Source organism: Rhinolophus sinicus, chromosome 17, assembly GCF_057876585.1.
Source record: "Rhinolophus sinicus isolate RSI-liver-muscle chromosome 17, RSI-T2T, whole genome shotgun sequence".
Taxonomy (NCBI): Eukaryota; Metazoa; Chordata; class Mammalia; order Chiroptera; family Rhinolophidae; genus Rhinolophus; species Rhinolophus sinicus.
The window spans coordinates 142,253,300-142,273,447 of record NC_142517.1 but is presented as its reverse complement, the minus strand read 5'-3'; the positions used below and the strand labels follow the sequence as shown (position 1 = coordinate 142,273,447).

General features: G+C 39.3%; 1 protein-coding gene across 4 annotated transcripts in view; it reads right to left on the bottom strand.

Annotated features, from left to right (window-relative positions):
• The window catches only part of EPC2 (enhancer of polycomb 2), a 114,142-nt gene extending 97,431 nt beyond the window's left edge, over nucleotides 1–16,711 (bottom strand). For all 4 annotated transcript variants that reach the window (XM_088794580.1, XM_088794581.1, XM_019737477.3 and 1 more), the window contains exon 1: nucleotides 16,559–16,711. In XM_088794580.1, the coding sequence (XP_088650706.1) occupies nucleotides 16,559–16,711 (153 nt within the window). The remainder of the gene's footprint in view (nucleotides 1–16,558) is intronic.
• Nucleotides 16,712–20,148: the final 3,437 nt, after the last annotated feature.

Genomic DNA, 20,148 nt, shown 5'->3' with positions numbered 1-20,148 from the left:
TCAAAAAAATTTTAATTGTCACCCCAATAAACTTTAATTAAAAAATTTTTAATTATGTGATCCATATTCCTAGGATCTAAAACATCAGAATATTTTTTCACTTAGCACATATATTTTCAAACATCTCTATCTTTAATTATATGTGTTATTTTCTATCTAAGACTCCACGACAGATTTAACTTTTTAACCAACCATATCTTTCAGTCTTTCAATTACACTCAAAGAGAGTTTAGGCTATCCAGTTCCCCCTTAAAAAGCCCATATAATCCGCATTTTAGGCACAGCCCAAGGCAGTGGCTCTCAAACTTGAATGTGCTTCAGAATCACCTGTAAGTCTCATTTCAAAACAGGTGACAGTCAAACCAGCAGGACTTGATTCAGTAGGTCTGGGATGGAACCAGACAAGTCACGTTTCTACCAAGTTCCTATGTGATAATACAGCTGTAAATTGGGGGGGCTATAGAACTACCATCTAAAGCAGTGCTACTCAGATTGTGGTCCTCTAGAAGCACAGACAATTTAGAGTAAGCTTTGGAAAGTTTTAAAGCAATGTTGACAGTAATTTTACGTCTGTTAAAACTAACAAAAAATAGTGGCCTTGCATTGTCTACATCTTCAATTTTTCAATAACTCATTTTTATTATAGTTGAGAAAAGTATTAACAAGTAATAAATTATGTTTTGGAAAGCTGGTCACCACAGAAAACCTGAGAAACACTGGCCTGAAGAACATGGAATCCACCCTCTCCTCTAGGATTCTAAATACCGCCTTTGTAAGTCAAGTTACAAGTATTTCAAGAACTTTCCTCCCAAAGATAATATATCAGCTTTAGCTAAAAATCAGTAAAACAAAAAGTCACCTTATTAAGGTTTCTGTTTTTTTCTGTAATTTAAAGACATTTATCAAGAAACATATAACTGCCCATTTGTAATGAATTCCTTTTAGAATTTAATAACAGTAAAGATTTTTCTCTTCTAAAAAACAACTGTTACATTTTAAATGAATTAAGAATTGAATCACCCATAGCTTCTCCTTCTGTCTTAACTGTCTGTGGGGATATGAAGAAATGGGGGTGAGGGGACTCGAATGGCCTAAGTAACTGATACCTTAAACAAAACTGTAAAAGTGAAAGCAATCTTACTGTGTAGAAATATTTTGCCACAAGCATTTAATTCTACAATACCTGACTTACAAATCAACTTCTGAAAAGTAAATTATAAGTTATATAACACCAATTTGTTTCGCTTGATAAAGTAACAAATGTTTACTTTTTAATCTAATTGTTGGGTTTTTGAAATCTTGTTTTAAATTGAGAATTTCCTACTACTGATTGAGATCACGACCTTCAACAACACTAATTCAGGAAGGTGGCAGTAACATCAATGTAGTTTGAGCTTAAATTTGAATATTCATGCAACAATGGAAATGAACAGTTGTACTGAAAATTCGAAACAGGCAAAATAAATTATTGATATTTAGCTTTAAAAAACATTATTTGATATTCAGTTAATTTATTAACAAAATCTTTTCTGAAATTATTTTGCATTCCTTGAACACTAAGAGTAGATACATAACCCATACAGAAGTTTTCAAGATACCTATATCTGAAAATAACCAAGAATTAGATCACTGGTTATGGGAAAATAGGTAGGTAGGTAGGTAGGTAGATAGATAGATAGATAGATAGATAGATAGATAGATAGGTAATTTATTGAAAAAGGCTAGCAAATGGACTCATTCACCAGAGAAGTTACACAAAATTACACAAAAAGAAAATGGGTACCTTACCCACAAAAAAACTATGCCAGGCTAGATAGCTGCTATACATTGGAAAAATGCTTGGGAAGCAATTCCTCCCAAAACTACTATATTTGAAATGGGCAATAGGGAAAAATTTATTGCCATCAGTAAATCACTATGAAGTAACCGTCTGAAGGAGGGAAGAACACTCGGCATTTATCAGTATTTTCTGTCAGACTTAGAAATTCAGCAGTTTTAACAAGCTCCCAGTTAACGCCAAATCCAGACCAAACTCTGAGTAGCAAGGTTCTAAACTATATAAACATCTCAGAAAAGGTATCTTTATGGTATAACCACTCTGGAAAACAGTCTGACAGCCTTTTTTCTGTTTAAGTTAAACTTTTTTAATGTACCTATTACATACCATACAATCAAGCCATTTCACCCTCAGGTATTTACCCAAAACAAATGAAAGCAGATACACATGCAAATATTCACAGCAGCTTTATTTGTAACAGGGAAAAATCAATCAACAGGTAAATGGATGGACTGTGCTATATCCATAAAATGGAATATTACTTAGCAATAAAAAGGAATGAATTATTGATACATGCTATATGTATGAATCTCAAAATGATTATGCTGAGTGAAAGAAGCCAAACCAAAAGAGAATATACACTATATGATACCATTTGTATACAAGTCTAGAAAACGCAAACCACTAATCCACATAACAGAAAGCAAATCACTATTTGCCTGAAGGGGAGAGCTTATAAAGGGGCGTGGAGGTGATAGATATGTTCATATTAACCGTGGTAATGATTTCACAGCTGTATACAGATGCCAACATTTACCAAATTGTACATGTTAAGTATGTGCCCTTTATGTGTCAATTATATCTCAATAAACTGATTTTAGAAAAACAGCTTTCAAATACAAAATTCTGGCTAAAATAGTATCACTACATACAACACAAATTCTAATTCTTTGAAAACTCCATGAAATACACTGATATTGTGATTTAAAACAATTAATGTATATTTGGTCTTTGTACTCTTTCCTGGCACAGAGCTCCTAAAACCCTTGGAATATCTAAGTGATTGAGCAATAAAGGTGCTTTGATACCCTAAGAAACCCTTTCAACTACACCTGAGTTTATGTTAACGAATGGCTTTTGGAAAGCACCTAAGGATGAGGGCCAGCTTCCAGGAGAACCAATTATGTGACTGGAAGCGCTGGAACTTTCAGTCCCACCCCCCTGACCTCTGGGGAGGGGAGAGGGGCTGCAGATTGCAGATCAATCACCAATCAACAATGATTTAATCAACATGCCCACGTAATGAAGCCTCCATAAAAAACCCAAAAGCACTGGTGTCAGAGAGCTTCTGGGCTGGTGAACACATGGAGGAGCTGGGAGAGCGGCACCCCCACCCCCATCAGTGCCCTATGCATTTCCTGGGGTCTGACCGTTGCTGAGTTATATCCTTTTATAATAAACCTGTAACCTAGCAAGTAAAATGTTCCTCTGAGTTCTGTGAGCTGTTTTAGCAAATTATTATAACTGAAACCAAGGAGGGGGTCACTGAAGCCTCCAATCTACAACCAATTGGTCAGAAGCCCTGGTGACAATCTGGATGCCACCAGCACGTGACAGAGTGTGGGGAGAGGCGTGGGAGTGGGGAGGGAGGCTCGCAGAACTGAGCCCTTAACCTGTGGGATCTGATGTTACATCCTCGTAGACAGTGTCAGAATTGAGTTGAATTATAGGATACTATGCTTGTGCCAGAGAATTGCTTGGGGGGGGGGGGGGGACCCACACATCAGAATGTCAGCATCTGATGTCCGCAACAGTATGCCTGTACTAAGAATAAGAGCCCCCCCCCCCCGTTTTGGCACAGGGGAGGGGTGAAGGTGATAGGTGACTCAGAGGGCTAAGGTTTTTCTTAGGTCCAAGTAACCACTGAAGAGTATGTAAGAAAGCAGGTGCTGATCCAGTGAATTAACAATTAGAGAACAATAAAGTCACAGGATATAAAATTAACATACAGAAATCGATAGCTTTTTAAAATACAAGCAATAACAAGTTATAAGGTATAAATGGGAGAGGAAATGACATTTACAATAACCAAATAGGTCAAATTCCTAGAAATAATGCACAAAACTAATGTAAGAAAACCACTCCTGAAAGATACATAAGCAGACTTCAACAAATAAAGAGATAAACCACGTTCTCGGACAGGAAGTCAACATCACAAAAATGTCAAATCCTCTACAAGCTAATTTATAAATGTATGATGAATCCCAATAAAAACACCAATCTTTTTCTGGAGTTAAACAAAATAATTATAAAGTCCATATAGAAAAATAAACAAGAAACAACAGAAAGGAAAACTCTGAAAAAGGAAAGCAGTAAGAATAGGAGAAGTGACTAACTTTTATCGGGTACTTTTTTTCTGTTCTTGTTTTTTGGTTTATTTTTGTTTTTCCAGATAGTTTTTTAAATGATAAAAACATAAAGATAAAATAATGAAATGATCAATTAATGAAGTGATTAAAACAGTACATTTTTTGCACAATAAAACAAAATAGAAAGTTAAGAAATAAACCCAAATGCCTAAGAAAATTAAAATATGATGAAAGTGGCATCTTAAACCAGGGAGAAAAGATACAATTTTTTAAAAATGGTGTTTGGACAACCAGCTATCCATATGAATGAAAACATTGCATCTAAAGACCAGTATATAATAGAACAAACCACAAGTTCTAGGGAAAAAACAAGGTAATTAAGAACCTGAAAGAGGAAGAAAAACTCCTTAACTTAAATTCAAACACCAGAAGCATTTTTTTAAGAACTGACAACTTTCTATTTTATCCTTTTAATGTTCTTAATGATGTCATTGTTTACGCCCGCCCCTCAAAGAAGTGCTAATGTTCCCAAGCACAAGAGGACTACAGGTAGGTGCCCTGACAGGGAAAAGACGTTGTGTTTGACAAATTTCACTCAGGCAGGAGGTACAGTGCTGGTGGCTGTTAAGTTCAATGTCAACGAATCAACAATACATACTATATAGAGTATCTTTAAACAGAAACATACATAACACAAGGTTATATATACATTGGTTGGTTAATGAAAACGTGACCACCACAGGCTCACAGAAACCTAACCCTGTATTTCCACTAGCAGCCATGGTTCAGTATTCACGAATTCATTGTTTATGGGAACTTCATAGAACATCAGAACTGCAAAAAATAAAAATCTACCGTGTGTGTGTGTGTGTTAAGGTGTACTTAATTTTGGACACACACACACACAAAATGGGTCACAGACAAGCCTGAAAGCCCATGCATGAGAGCACAAGAAACCCCGAAAAAGAGTAGTGAAGTGGCAGGGCAGACTGGAAGGCTCATGGACACATATGCTAATCCTTTTTTCCTATTTAGAACAGAATTACTTACAGATTTTGATTTGGTTGTTAAATCTAGGGTAAAGCCTACTTATGTACTTTAGAAAAGCATCCCAGATATTCCGATATGTGGCGTAGGTGAGAACCATTATTCTCCCCCCTAAACTGGTGGTTTTCAAAGTGGGGTCCCTGGAAAAGCAGCATCAGGATCACCTGAGAACTTGTTAAAAATGCAAAATCCAGGCCGGCCCGGTGGCTCAAGAGGTTGGAGCTCAGTGCTCTTAACTCCGAAGGCTGCTGGTTTGATTCCCACATGGGCCAGTGGGCTCTCAACCACAAGGTTGCCAGTTTGATTCCTCGAGTCCCGCAAGGGATGGTGGGCTCTGCCCCCGGCAACTAAGATTGAACAAGGCACCTTGAGGTGAGCTGCCACTGAGCTCCTGGATGGCTCAGTTGGTTGGAGCGCGTCCTCTCAACCACAAGGTTGCCAGTTCGACTCCCGCAAGGGACGGTGGGCAACGCCCCCTGCAACTAGCAACGGCAACTGGATCTGGAGCTGAGATGCGCCCTCCACAACTAAGACTGAAAGGACAACAACTTACCTCGGGAAAAATGCCTGGAAGTACACACTGTTCCCCAATAAAGTCCTGGTCCCCTTCCCCAATAAAAAAAAAAAAAAAAAGCAAAATCCTGGGCCCTGTACCAGTCCTACTATATCCTACACACCGGGAATGGTGACCAGCGATGATTGTTTCAACAATCTCTTCCCAGGTGATTCTGATGCATGTCAAAGTTTGAGAATCACTGACCTAAAGCTTTTGTTTCTTTTGGAGATATTTTGAAAGCCCTGATGAATTCTGCTAAGATGGCTGAGGCTATTTCAAATAAAACCAAGGGGTAACTGCTATCGTTACCCCATTGAACCCATTGAAGCCCCTATAATGTATAGACAAGCTTCTTCCAAGTCGTTTCTTTATGGAGAACCCTGTGCTTTAAATCAAAGTAAATAAAATCTGCACATTACTTGTATTAATAACCAAACAATGCTGTTTTTTTAAGCCATCCTTCATGACACAAAGTTTCTTTTCCTCAGAACGCTTTACTTAAATAGGCACTGTTCTTAACACGAGTTTACCTGTCCTAAAAGGTGAATCTACATTAGACCACAAAAATTCCTTCAACCCGTCACAACTCTCCTGGGCATCACTTTGCAATATGAACACTACTGACATGTGTCTATATGTATATACACAGAGGGTGCCAAAGAAATGTATACACATTTTAAGAAAGGAAAAAACTATTAAATTGTAATATATATACCGAAAACAAAAGATGAATACAAGTCACATTTGACTTCTGCAATCACAAAAGGTGCTCAAAGTGGTTACCATCAGCATAATTTTAATACAGTCTTTTCCTTTCTTAAAATGTGTATACATTTTGGCACTGTGTGAGTGTGTGTGCGTGTGTGTGTATAAAACTTATGGCATTCTTACATATGGAAATAATTTCAAAACTAATTTGTAAAAATTCAACAGTATTCAACAGTATATTACACTCAATGAGCTATTACCTTAATTCATATATGCGTATACTCGTTCAAATCATGTACCTCATTGACACAAATTTCTACAATATGTCATTTTTACCTTCCACATAACACATTAAACCTCATACGGAGTTATGTGTTTACAACTCTTTTCTATGGGACTGAACGCTGCTTGAAGACAGGTATCACGTCATATCTCCTTCCGTGTCTGAAGTACATAGCAGGTAATGTTCATCCCATCAGCACCTATTCAGTGAGCAGCTACCGTATGTCATTCATTGTACCAGATGACGGATACAAAGGTAATACAGACAGTCCCTGTGTTCATGGAGCTATTTACTGAAAGAATAAACATCACAAACAACTACACTGAAAGACTGAGAGTATAGTCTGTATGAAAGATCCAGTTTACCAATGTGATACATAACATAAAACAGCTTTCTTCAAAAGGGCATTGCTCTTCTGACCCAAATTGCTATTTTACGCCATAATTGTTAGAGAAATACTGAAATAAGTCACTTAACCAATAGTTAATCTGACTTTAACATGTTACATATATATATATATATATATATATATAATTAAAGGCCTATGCACAACGCAAGGCTTACCGACAACCAAACTCCCACATAGGAATAACAAGTTAAGGTTCCATATCCAAACTCCAAACAAAATCATCAGAAAGCTATGATTTGCCAATTCTCAATTCCTCACAGAATTTAAGGGAAGAAATTTAAAATCAAAATGATCTGACTTTATGGCTCTAGATTAAGAAACTAACTCTAAGATCACACATTACTCTTATAAAATGAATACAAGGGAAATGTTTGCTCACTTTACCACTTAAAAGCATCTGTTTAGAACTTGTCTAGGAGACACACACGCACACACAGTGCTAACAATAGCTGCTCTGTGGTCTGGGAACATGAGGAAGGAAGGACACATTACTTTTCATGTATATCATTTTGTTATTGAGTTTTTATGCTTTAAATCATGTGGATCTATTATTTTTCAATGTAAAAAAAGCTGGAAAATGTCTTAGACATGAAAATAATATATTGTTTACAGTAGCATTTTTTTTTTATAATGATGGGAATAAAATCTGTAGGCTATGTATTTGGGACAAGGATGACACAAGAATGGGATTGTTACTCTGAGAATTATTATTACTCTGCGAATTAGCTGAAGATTTAGTTCTCTTGGCTATTAATTTTCAAAGTCTTTAATTTTTTTAAATCAATTGGATTGTTAACTGCTCTGCCAGGAAACAGACATGGAAGGAGGCAAATACAGTGTCAATCTGCTAATGTCTGACAGATGTAAAAATATATTTAATTGGCAGGAGAAAGAAATGTGAAAGTAGGGCGGCTGGCTGGCTCAGTTGGTTGGAGCACAGGGCTCATAATACCAAGGTCGCCAGTTCGATTCCCAGAAGGGCCAGTGAGCTGCGCCCTCCACAACTAGATTGAAAACAACGGCTTGACTTGGAGCTGACGGGTCCTGGAAAAACACACTATTCCCCAATAAAGATTTTAAAAAAATTATATATATATAAAAAAAAGAGAAACTATACCACAGAATAATGTATGGAGATACTTTACATATTTTATTCTTCCATATTCCTTCATGTTTATTATCCTGTGTAATAAAGTTATCAACAATTTAAAAAAAATAGCAGCTGCCTGTATAAGGCACTGACTTAATTCTTCACAAAAAAGGTTAATTTTTAAAGTTCCTTTTTGAGATACTTCTCATTGAAGAAATATTGTTTAATGAGGTAATGTACCTTCCCCACAGGGAAAGTTAGAGAGGCCAGGATGGGAACGTAAGTCACAATTTTGAAGTTCCAACAACTTCATCAAATTAGTAATACAACTTGCTTGTCAACTTGTCAACTCCCCAACCAACATTATAGCCTTTGCCCACCAAAAAAAAAAAAAAAAAAGGGGAGCAGTAAGAAAGCTGAAGGTAAAGCTTTGGATATAAGGATATGAGTTACAGAGCCAGCAGGCAGACTGACTCTCCAGTCTGCATTCCTCAGACTGCACAGTAATACTAACTGACAAGAAAAAAGAAACCTAAAAGCAGACATATAGAAATGGTGCTAAAATGAATCTGAAAGTGACTACCATCTTTTTCTAGTATAAAACCCACAAGGACCAGTGCTACACTATGGAGTAGGCAAATCTGAAGTTCTGATGCACTTAAGTGTAGATGAAGCAAAAAATTATCAAGGATCAGTTTTAAGCTGCAATCAAATAATCACACTGGACCTTCTGCTATCTACACTGGTCTCCTTCATGGCTCACTCCGACCTAGTACCCTTTCCTCTACAGGCTGTCTCCTATGCATCCAGTACCTGTTTTTCTACCCCAACTCTACTGAAATGAAATAAAGATGCAGAGTTGTATGCTTAGTAATACAATCAAACTCAATCCCAGGGGCCAGGGTGACGGTCAATGCCTGTATTACAAACTTTCTATCACTTAAGTGCCTGGGTAGGTATCTAGCCTGTGGTGAATAAAATAAGCACATGATACCTTTCTCAGGCATTTTGTCTAATTGGGAAAATAAGCATCTATTCTCTCAGCTGTGCTCTCACTCTCACACATACACACACACGCACGCGACAAACATAAGATGTTAGAAAATTAGAATAAACTCAAGTGTTGGGGCTAAAAGTACGGCAAATTCAGAGCATTTACGGTAACGGGTGGTAAAAATAGTAAAAGAAAATTTCATGAAAGCAAGGGAACTGATCACATCCAAAACATACCGAGTGAATTATTTTATTGACTGCTAGGAAAAATTAGTATCAGATAGTGGATTAAATGTATCTGATCCTCATAAAAAAAGAACTCTAAATCAAATTGACATTTGCAATAGTGTTAAAGTTAAACCTTAACTATTAATATCTTCCTAATATTTAGTCTCTATTTGTTAGTTCTATTCATCTGATTCACATTCTGGACATGTGCCTAGCAGGAAGACATGTGGATTCACAGATGCAGTAATTTTTAGAGCCAAAGGTGCTTTAAAGGTCACTCAGTCCAATTTTATTTCACAAACGAGGAAACTAACGGCCAGGAGGTTAAACAATTTCTTTTGAGGTCACACAAAATTCATCCCTGACTACTTTGAAAATTAGTAAGTGTGAAGGGTTTGCTTTCTTTGAAAGAATTCTGGAGACTTCTATTATAGTCCTCAATTCAAATGTCACGTAAAAATGTCATACAAAGTATTTTAATCTCACCTTAAAATTTAAATTTTAAGACAAATTAAAATGTAAGGTTTGTAAAAACACACTAAGTATACAAATTCACCTTGGGTTAAACCATGGATTAAAACAATTTAACTCCACGTTTGATTATGATGTTATATACCCACCAGAAGCTCTCTCAGGGCAGCTCTCTGGCTACAGCCCCATTCTCAGGAGGGTACCTTAGCACGTGTACACTAACTTCCCCTGTTCCTTCACTGGTAGGCTTGGAGGTAGATAACTGATGCAAGCCAAACCAATAATGCCAGCTCAGGAACCTGGAATTTTAAACTGACAGAAATACAACAATGATGATAGTAATAGCTAATATTTACTGTACGCCATGAAATGTCCCAAGCATACTGCAATTCACCTTTCCAACAACCCCATGATTTTACAGCTGAAACGAACCTGCCTGAGTACTCAAACCCATACAGTCTGGCTCCAGAACACATGCCCTTAACCACTACCCTATACTACTTCTCAAAAGAAGGGGTATTGTTAGACTTGAGTGACATTAATGTCACTTGCTGCTGGAGGGCGCACAGCAGCCCTGGCTCCTGGCCTTCCCAAACCTTCACTGTTTAACCCATCCTTGGTGTGAGACAACCCTCAGGAACCCTCACTTGAAACCCAACCTAATGATCCCATCTGTAAATATTTTTAGGCCTTGTTTTTAGAGAACTGATACAGATAAAATCTAAACTTACACCACACACAGACCATTCTGTTAAATTTTTTTAAAAAAAGAATGTGTTTACAAAAGGCATTCACCACAAAGTTTCTTTCATAATATCATTCCAAGAGGCAAAACATTTTACCCTCCTCCAGGCCTATGGGATAATAAATGATAAAACAGTAGAGAGTAATGAATCTTAAATATCATCTAGTTCTCAACCCACTTATTTTACAAATGAAGTGGTACAATGAAGGACCCTGGGGTCAATCACTCAGAAGGCTTGAACTCGAACATCAGCTCTATCCTATTCTGGTCTAGGGAGGGGTGCCCTTGGGCAAGATACTTAATTTCTAAAACCTCAGGTTCTTCTGGAAAAGAGATAACAGCATCCATACATCTAACAGTTATATTGAGCTCTTAAAACCATCTACTGAGTTTAACAAGTGCCTGGCACATGCTCAAAACAATAAATGGCAGCTGAGATGGCCGAGAAGAACACCCTGAGGTTCAGAGAAGGTAGGCAACTTTCCCAGATCACTCGGCCACTTAACAACAGAACCAAAACTTAGAAAACAGATTTCACACTCGCACCTCAATGCTCTTTTTTCTACACCATCCTAGGAACTCCTGGGCCTAACATTCAAAACTATCTATAATCTGATATAATCCTACCCTTTTTTCAACCTAATCTCCACTCCAACTTTTATTCATTCAATCACCAAGTATTTATTGAGTGTCTTCTATGTTCTAAACAGTTTCTAGTGCTGAAAATATAGCAAGGAACAAAGGAAGGGAAAGAAAAGAAGTAAAACATCTGCATGTCCAAAAACAAACAAAAAAAGAGAGCAAGAAAGAGCTAAGAGAATGACATGCTCAGAAATAGACTGCTACCCTCCTCAAGTTTCTAACAATATGAGAAGGATAGATTAAAAAACATATAACATGGAAGAGTCTTCTTCAGTCTACTTAACATCAATAGAACTTGCTTCAAATATTCCTGCACTCAAGTATCTGCTTCAACGAACATCAACCAACCAAAACTGAGAGCCCAAATTGTTAAATCTCTCTCCAAGGAGCCTTCTCTATACATTCCAGTAACAGTTTTCTCTTACTCCTCTTAACTATACTGACATTTAACTTTTTCTCTGATGATCTTTTATGTCAGGTTGACATAACTTGGTAATTTTTGCTAACTTTCCAAATATGTTTTTGACCTCAATGATTCATTTAAGTTCCCAGAAGTCAAGATCTGTATCGGATTCTTCTTTTAATCCTAACACTTCAACACACAGCCTTACACATATTAAATAGTTTCCCAATACCTTATTTAGATAACACATGGCACTTAGATTATACCTGGTTGGTATTTGCTTTTGTTGAAAGAATGCTTAATGTTTTTACAATATCAACTTACAAAACTGCATTTTATATCCTCTCCAGAACTCCATTATGAAACATGAAATATATTAGTGCCAATGGTAAAAACTAAATATATTTATTTCTACTCTTTCAAAATATCACTCAAAATATTAAGATAATGACAAAAATTACACAACTAACATACGAAGGGAGAAATTGTAATTCAAATTAGTCATGATCTTTTTCTTTAAAAATAAACGGAACCACGTACTTCATACAGATTTTGGTTCATTCTAGTATGAAGAGATATCTTACACAAATCTACGTACACTCATGAGAGGGGTAATTAACACAAAATGAAGACTAATATTGCAACCATACCTATGCTAAAAAATTCTGTATTTAAATAGGCCTCTGACTCAAGAGAGGAAAAAAAAGATTTAGTATTTAAGTATTCACAGTACCAAAGTAAGAAACCAAAAAGAGTTCCTGGAAGAATAATTTACCAAATTCTGCTAATGAATTACACACACACACACACACACACACTTTCACAAAAACAGCTCACGGTAAAGGAAAAGCTCATTCAATACTCAATAAATGTTTATCAAGCACCATATTATGTGCCAGGTACAATTCCAGGCACTTGGAATATACTGATGAACAAAACATGCAACGATTCCCACCCTTACAGAAATTACATTCTATTAAAAGAAAAATCTAATGAAATGGGATAGTTTCCCACAAGTTTCTTATATGCTTAAGATAACATAAACACTCAGATAAATATAATGGAGTCAACACAGGGAGAAACAAAGTTAACAGACTTATATGAAAAAAAAAAACAAAAACAGAAAATGTGAAAAGCCAAGAGCAAAAATCAAAGTTAAGTGATGAAAAACTACACTTCTTAAAAATTTAATAATTCAATCAAATTAATATCATATTTTATGGTTCCCCAGAATTATAAAAAGTTAAAAATTATTTACAAACTATAATTAACAATAGTTCATAAGATAATTCGGGATTCTCTAAGAAGTCAATATGAAGCACAGTGGTTATGAGAACAGGCTTTTGTGATATTAAAGGCAAGGGTCTGAATTCTAGCCCACCCAGTTACTAGCAGTGAGGTCCTTCAGTTTCTTCATCTATAAAATAGGAACAGTAATACCTCAAAGGGCCATTACAGGAATTAAATGAAAATAAAAAATTGCAAACCATTCAAATATCCAACAACAGATACTTGGATGGATGAATATATTAATTCATTGGGATACTATTCAGTAATAAAAAATAATGGATTGATACATGCAACAAGGATGAATCCTTAACGCATCACGCTGAGCAAAAGCGGCTAGACATAAAAAAGTATGTATGATTCCACTCATGTGAAATTCTAGAAAAGGCAAAACTAATCTATATAGAGAGAAAGCAAATGGAGAGGGACTCACTTGCAAAGGAGCACAAGGGAACTTTTTGGGTGTTTAAAATGTTGCTATATCTTGATTGCAGTGTTTCCATTAGTGTACCCATTTGTCAAAATTTATCAGACTCAGTATCTGGAGCACAAGAAATGTTCCAAAAATGATAGAAATATTAAAAATATCAATCACCACTATATAAATTCATGGGGAAGTAGCATAACACACTGAGCACTTGATCTTTCTGGTTGTTTACATTCTAAATAAACGTAAGTTGACAGCATCTGACCTCGACCAAATGTCATGATGACCACTACAGAGACCAAGTTATGGGAGGATGCAAACTGGCACACCTTAGACGAGAAGTAATGAAAGTAAGGAGTAAAAGATGTCTGCATGTCCAAAATAAAAAAGCTAAGAGAATGATATGCTCCGTAATGATACAGTGTTACTAACGCCAAGGAACACCAAGACCACCTCATCTAGATGATCAAAATGTACCTGGAAATTGAGTCAATGACTATACAAACAAAGTTTAATGATAGTCCAACAGCTACCGGACAGTCCTGAATTTTACTGGGGGGTGCGCGGGGTGGGTGGGGATGGAGAGGCACATGTCCATGAAGGCTATAAAGTGAAGTTAAAGGATTCAGCCAATCAAGCAGAAAAGGGGTCATGGTCATGTGTGGACAGTTTAGAAATGCCAAGCAACCATTATACATCCATAAACCAAGGTTCTTCTATTTTTATTTAACAAGGCTATGTGATTAAAAAATATTTATAAAAGTAACTAATTAGGAACACCACGCTGACAATAAAAGTTGAATTAAATAAAAATGAAACACAAAAGTTCGTGAAATTTACATTTTAGTGCTGCTTAGAACTGCTTATCAAGGGGGATCTTTTTTTTAAAGAACAAGTAATTCTGCTTAATAACAGAAGTCCTGTAAATAAGTCCAGAAGAACTAAATTGGCTGTTCACTCATGCAAGTGCAAGTCTTCTGACTTATATGTTCATTTAAAACAGAAAAAACCAGTTCTAGGAAGCAAAAGACTTTTTAGACTGTAAATCTTAACTACCAGGGTTTGTTTAGTTTTGTTTTGATTTGAAGAACCTCCACTTGCAACATTAAAGGGGCTGAAAAGACAGGACAAAAGAGTCAAGAAGTCCTAGGTTACAACTCTAGTTCTATCAGAATGTGGATTTCTTCTTCCCTAAAACTGGGCAGTTGAAGCAGGCTTCTGAAAATAAGCCAACTTCAGCATTCATTCTCTAGGTTGAAAATCACAAGTTTTACTGAAAACGTTAATAGTACAAAATTGTGATAGGGTTAAACATTTATTTTTAATACATTATTAAAAAGTAACTAAACTACAAGTTTTCTTTCTAAATTCAGATAAAATACATATGTGGCAAACTAAGGACCTAAAGCAATAACTAAGTATAATGCTGATCACTCTTTGCAAAAAGTAACAACTTTTCCAGGGGCTAACTCTTCATTCTAGAACAAGATTCTTGATTCAAGTTCTTCCCAAATCACAACAATAGGATCCAAGTGGTTACATATGAGTGGTTACATACAATATTAATACTTCAAGACTCATAAGCTACCTTTCTTTTTGGGTCAAAACCTATAAAATAATATTAACAGAAATTTAACTTTGTGCCATCCAAAGTTGTGTTTTCTTAAAGTTCAAGTCAATTAATTCTCGTACATACCAGAACTTTCTTATTTTAATTGTCTTTCCCATGGAAAATTGAGCTAAGTTAGAAATAAATTTTATTCAAAAAACAAAAACAAAAAGAATTTTCACACATGACTTAGCTCGAAACTTTGAGCATTTAATAGTTTTCATCTTATTTATTTAAAAGAAGTTGAATGCTGAATATTCATCCTGATACTGTGGCTATATCCATTTTCTACCGAAAGTACAAGACTTTCAAGCAATCAAACACCAAAGAGAAACATGATTAAATCACAGCAGAAAGTAGTAATAACAGGGTAAGATAATGAGGTCAGAACTCGAGCAGCCAATCAAAGGCATAAAAGCATTTCCTGCAATATTAATAGTCAAAAGAGAAAACCAATCACAGAAACCTCGAGCCTTCTTTTGACAGTCACAGGAGCAAGAGAACCAATCCACGCACACCCGGGGTTGACAATAAGGCGGGACCGCAGATTCATTGAAAAAATTCTTGAGGGTGCAGTTACTATGAACTTCGCACGCAAGTAACACCACTCCAGAGTCGTAAACACTGTCAAGCCAGATGGAATTCAACCGTATGCAAAATTTCTCCCATCAGAGAGAAAAAGCAACATTTTTGCCACAAAGCGCTGTATTATCAAAAACGCAACTGTCAATTTAGATACACTAGGTGCTTAACTTCTAAAAGACTCCCCTCCGACGACAATTCTCGGGGAGGTGGCGCGGAGACAGCACAGCGCCGGAGGCCCGTTTGCTGAACATCCCGGGTTCCTTTCTAAGGCTGCGTACTGACCGGGCACCCTAGGCAGGCAGAGCGGGCCCGCTCGGGGACACGGAGCTAACGGGTCTGCAGCTCCTAACGCTACATCCCGTTGGGCAGTAGTGGCCCCCGCCCTCCCCCGCCGCAGTGCTGCACCGACTCATCGCGCTGCAGCACCGCGGGCCTGGGAATGAGGATTACCTTGCTGGAAGGAAGATGTTTGTTTTGAAAGCGCTTTACTTCCCATAAGTCATTTCAAAGAGAACCCAATGCAAAACTAAATGTAAAAGTGTGTGTGGGGGAACCTTTCCCAGCCAAAGGATCCCTCACCCATTCACCCCGCACCGGGGGAAAACAAGGTAAACAGAGGCCCTACGCCAAATGCGGCCAGAACATTCCCTACGCCATTCCCGGCCGCCGCTTACGGCAAGGCCCCCTTACGGCAGCGTAAGCGGCGCTGCGAGCTAATCACAACACTGGGACGCAACAACATGGCGGCCGCGGGCGGGCGCTGCGCCGGCCGAGAGGGTTTACGCTACTCCGCCGGCGTAGGGTCCCATGCGTTGGAGCGGCAGCGGCGCCCTCCAGCGAGCGTAAAGCGCGCTGTGAATGGCGAGGCCCGACTGACAAAGGGGAGGGGGGAGGAGGGAAGGGGGGGTAATAAACACTCGAGTCCCTACCGATTCCTCCTCCTTCTCCATCCCGGTGGGCATCTGGGGCACGGCCCGGTTGATGGAGACGCAGTCGTTGAGATCAGGCATGTCCTTGCCGCGGTAGATAGGCAGCGGTTTGGCGGCGTCCAGCGCCCGCGCTCGGAAGGAGAGTTTACTCATTGTCTCCCCGCCTTACAGGAACAGCCCGGGCGGCGGCGGCGGGGCGGGTGGGGAGGGGGGGAGGACTCCCGCCGCCTCCTCCACCTCCTTCCTCAGTGCAGCGCGGCCGGCCCGCTCCTCCTCCTCCTCCTCACTGCCCCCGGCCACAGCATGGGCGCCCACCCCGCCCGAAAACAGCCCCCTGCCGCCCGCGGCCGCTTCCACAGACTAGATCCGCCGCTCGCCCGCCCGATCCGCTCCCTGCGCCATGGCCAACATGGCGGACATTACCACAGCGGCGGCGAGCGATCCCGGCAGCCCGCGCGAGAGCGCGCCCCCGCCGCGGGGACGCGCCTCGCCCTTTCCCTCCCTCCCTCCCTCCTCTCCCTTCCCCTCCCTCGCCTGCCCACCCACTCTCTCCGCGGCGCGGCCGGCCCGCGGGAGCGTGCTCAGCCTCGGGCCGCTCAGGGAAGAGGGGGCGGCGGCGGCGGCGGCGGCGGCCCTCTGTTCGGCGACCGGCGCTCTTGCCGTGTGGCAGGTGCCAGGTGCGCAAGTTAACCCGCGCCCACGAGCGTGCGCCTCTGCCTCCGCGGCCCCGACACCCAGCTCGCTGGGCGCCCCGGAGGAGGGCGCCCGGCAAAACACAGCGCCGAAATTCGCCAGTGTGCCGAAGTCTGTGACCGGGAAAGGAAGGTGACAGGGCCACAGCGGCCACAACCGAGCCTGTACTTAGGAAGCGCTTATCTCCAAGGCGCCGCGAGCGCCCGCTAATTCGCATCCTCCAGTTCACACATCCCGGGGAGGTGCGGAGGGTCCCTTCCGTCTGCCCATTCAGAGGGGCCCAGACCTGCCGGGTCTCGTCCCCCCGGAAAACGCTCACGCAGTCCCTGCCCTCTTCTCCGCGTCCTCTCTTTAGTACCTGACCGAAAGAGCTCTCCAAGGTAAGGCTTCCTTCCTTGCTCATCCTCGCCTTCGCAGGGAGGATGCTAATGGCAGCAGTAAGGTGAGGGTTAACGTTTGAAGCTGCCAGATGCAACAAGTGCACTTGAACCTGTCACCCAGACTTCATAGTTATATAGTGAATGGTGGATATTCTGCTGATTTTAAAAGTAGTAGAGTTCTTAAAAGTTAAACTTAGGAAATTTAACCAACGCAGCACACATTTCCGAAGTGGCAGATAGTATTGGGTGCTGTTGGAGATGCAAACAAATTTGAGATGAAGTTCCTGCCCTCATGGAGCTTTCATGGTAATGAGATGACAGGATGGTTGCAAAGATGAATAGCAGTAAGATATTTAAATGGTTGAAGAATGGGGCAACTGGAAAGATAGATGGCAGCAAAATTAAACAAACAAACAAACAAACAAATTCTTGGGGAAAACTATACAGGAGATGACACAAGGCAGTTGAATACAATCAATTACCAGGTGAGTTGTACTGGCAGTAATTGCCATGAGAGTTCAGAGAAAGTAGATAGTACATTAGCCTGAACTGGTTGGTTAGAGAAAGTTCTAAAGAGGAGGGAAAATCAAGGTGACTCAAGTAAGTACCAGCTATTATTGACATCAACCTTGTTTAGCCAAGTTTCTTGGTTAGTCTTTAAGCATTGCAGTTTTCTTACAAAATCCCTAGGGAGAATGTAACACATTTTACCATTTTCTAATAATTGATAAACATTCTGCCTAGCTTAACGCAGGTGATTTGCTGAAGTCCAGAAGTGAAAACCTTGATTCCTATAGTCATTTCTATATAATATCAAAACTCTCTTCTTCCATTACTTCCTCCTTTTCATCTATTTCTTCCCCTCTCCCGTTTTCCTCCTCTTACTCATCCCTTTTCTCTCCACCTCCCCCTTTGGAGGCAAAATGGTTACCCCCTGTCTAAATAGACTAACTCACGTGGCCCAGCGAGACTTCGAGCATTGTTTAGCTGGGCTTGAGTATTTTCCATCCACTTTGTTGTTGGAAACAATGGAAATGCTGTGACTCACTTCTTGTAAGCAATACCTTCCTCAAGCTAATAGGCATGTCCTGTTCTGAGTGCTACTCTCTGGAGCAGTTCCAGTTCTCTGCAAGGAGGGGGTCAGCACTGGATTCAAGCCTGAAGGCTGTTGAAGAAATGAATCATCCAGACCTTTTATCTGGGTGCCCAGCACGTCTCCGGTTCAGAAAGGATAACTTTCTTTTCTTCCCTATATTTATTGTTACTCTCTCAAGAAAGGATATATTGAGTATAATATACCAGCCTTATAGTAGTTCTCTCTCTCTGTATATATATATACTACAATATATATATAGTATTGGGTACTGTTGAAGATGCAAAGAAATTTGAGATGAAGTTCCTGCCCTCATGGATATGGATATATATATATATATATATATATATATATATATATATATAATCTCAATTGAATTCCACTTAATTCTCATTATAACCCTATGAAGAAATATTAGAATTTTACTAATAAGGAAAATGAGGTTCAGACAGATAATTTGCCAGGTTTTAACACTAACTTTCAGAACCAGGTTCAAATCCACGTCTAGCCTAACTCCAAAACTCGTTTTCTCGGTAGTGCCAACCTGCTATCCAGTGGCTAACGGAGTGCATAACCCAGGGATGGAATAGCCTCAACGACAGCAGAACCACGTCTGCTCTGATAATCAGTATATCCCCGTCCTGTGCCTCCCACATAGCAGACACCTAATAAATATTTGTTAACTGATCATAGTCCTTGAAGAGATTCAGTGATACTGACTCCATTCCACTCCAGCGTGGAGTACACATACCTGACTGGCCTGCCACCTGACCTAGCCACGACTGCCAATATTTGCTTTTATTATGGCCTACCCTGCTCTCCAGCTTCCCACCTTTGGGCAGAGGAATTTTAGAACCAATTAAAGCAATTCAAAGAAACTTTTTTTGAAACCTCAAATTCTATTACAGGAACAGGTCTTTGCTGTAGTGGTTGTTTGGCTCTTCTTTTTCTTTGACCGTGTAACAGATTTCTTCCCCAAATCTCCGTTTTCCTCTTGCTCTGCAGGCGATGATTATGGAGTTGGGAATAAAACAGTTTGAGGCAAATAACACAATACGCTTTTCAAGTGAGACACAGCCTGTGTTTTCTTGGCTTTCAATTCAGTGCCCAAAGCAGAATGTCTCTGTTTCACATTTGGAAAGGAGCTTTTAATTGTATACAAATAGTCTTTCTCATAAAGTTTATTTCTTATCCATTTGTTGAATACCCATATACTTGTTAGTGCTAAAAACAGAATATCTTTTCAACTTTTGAAGGAGATCCTGTTATAAAATGTCTTTATCAAAGCCTGTTTCAAATGATGGTGCAGGCCTAATAGCCTATTTTAATTTCCATGTACAATGCACTGAATACAGTCATTCTAAAATCATTCCACTTCAAATACGCTCTGGACTAATTCCAAATGACATGCATTTAAGCTAAGC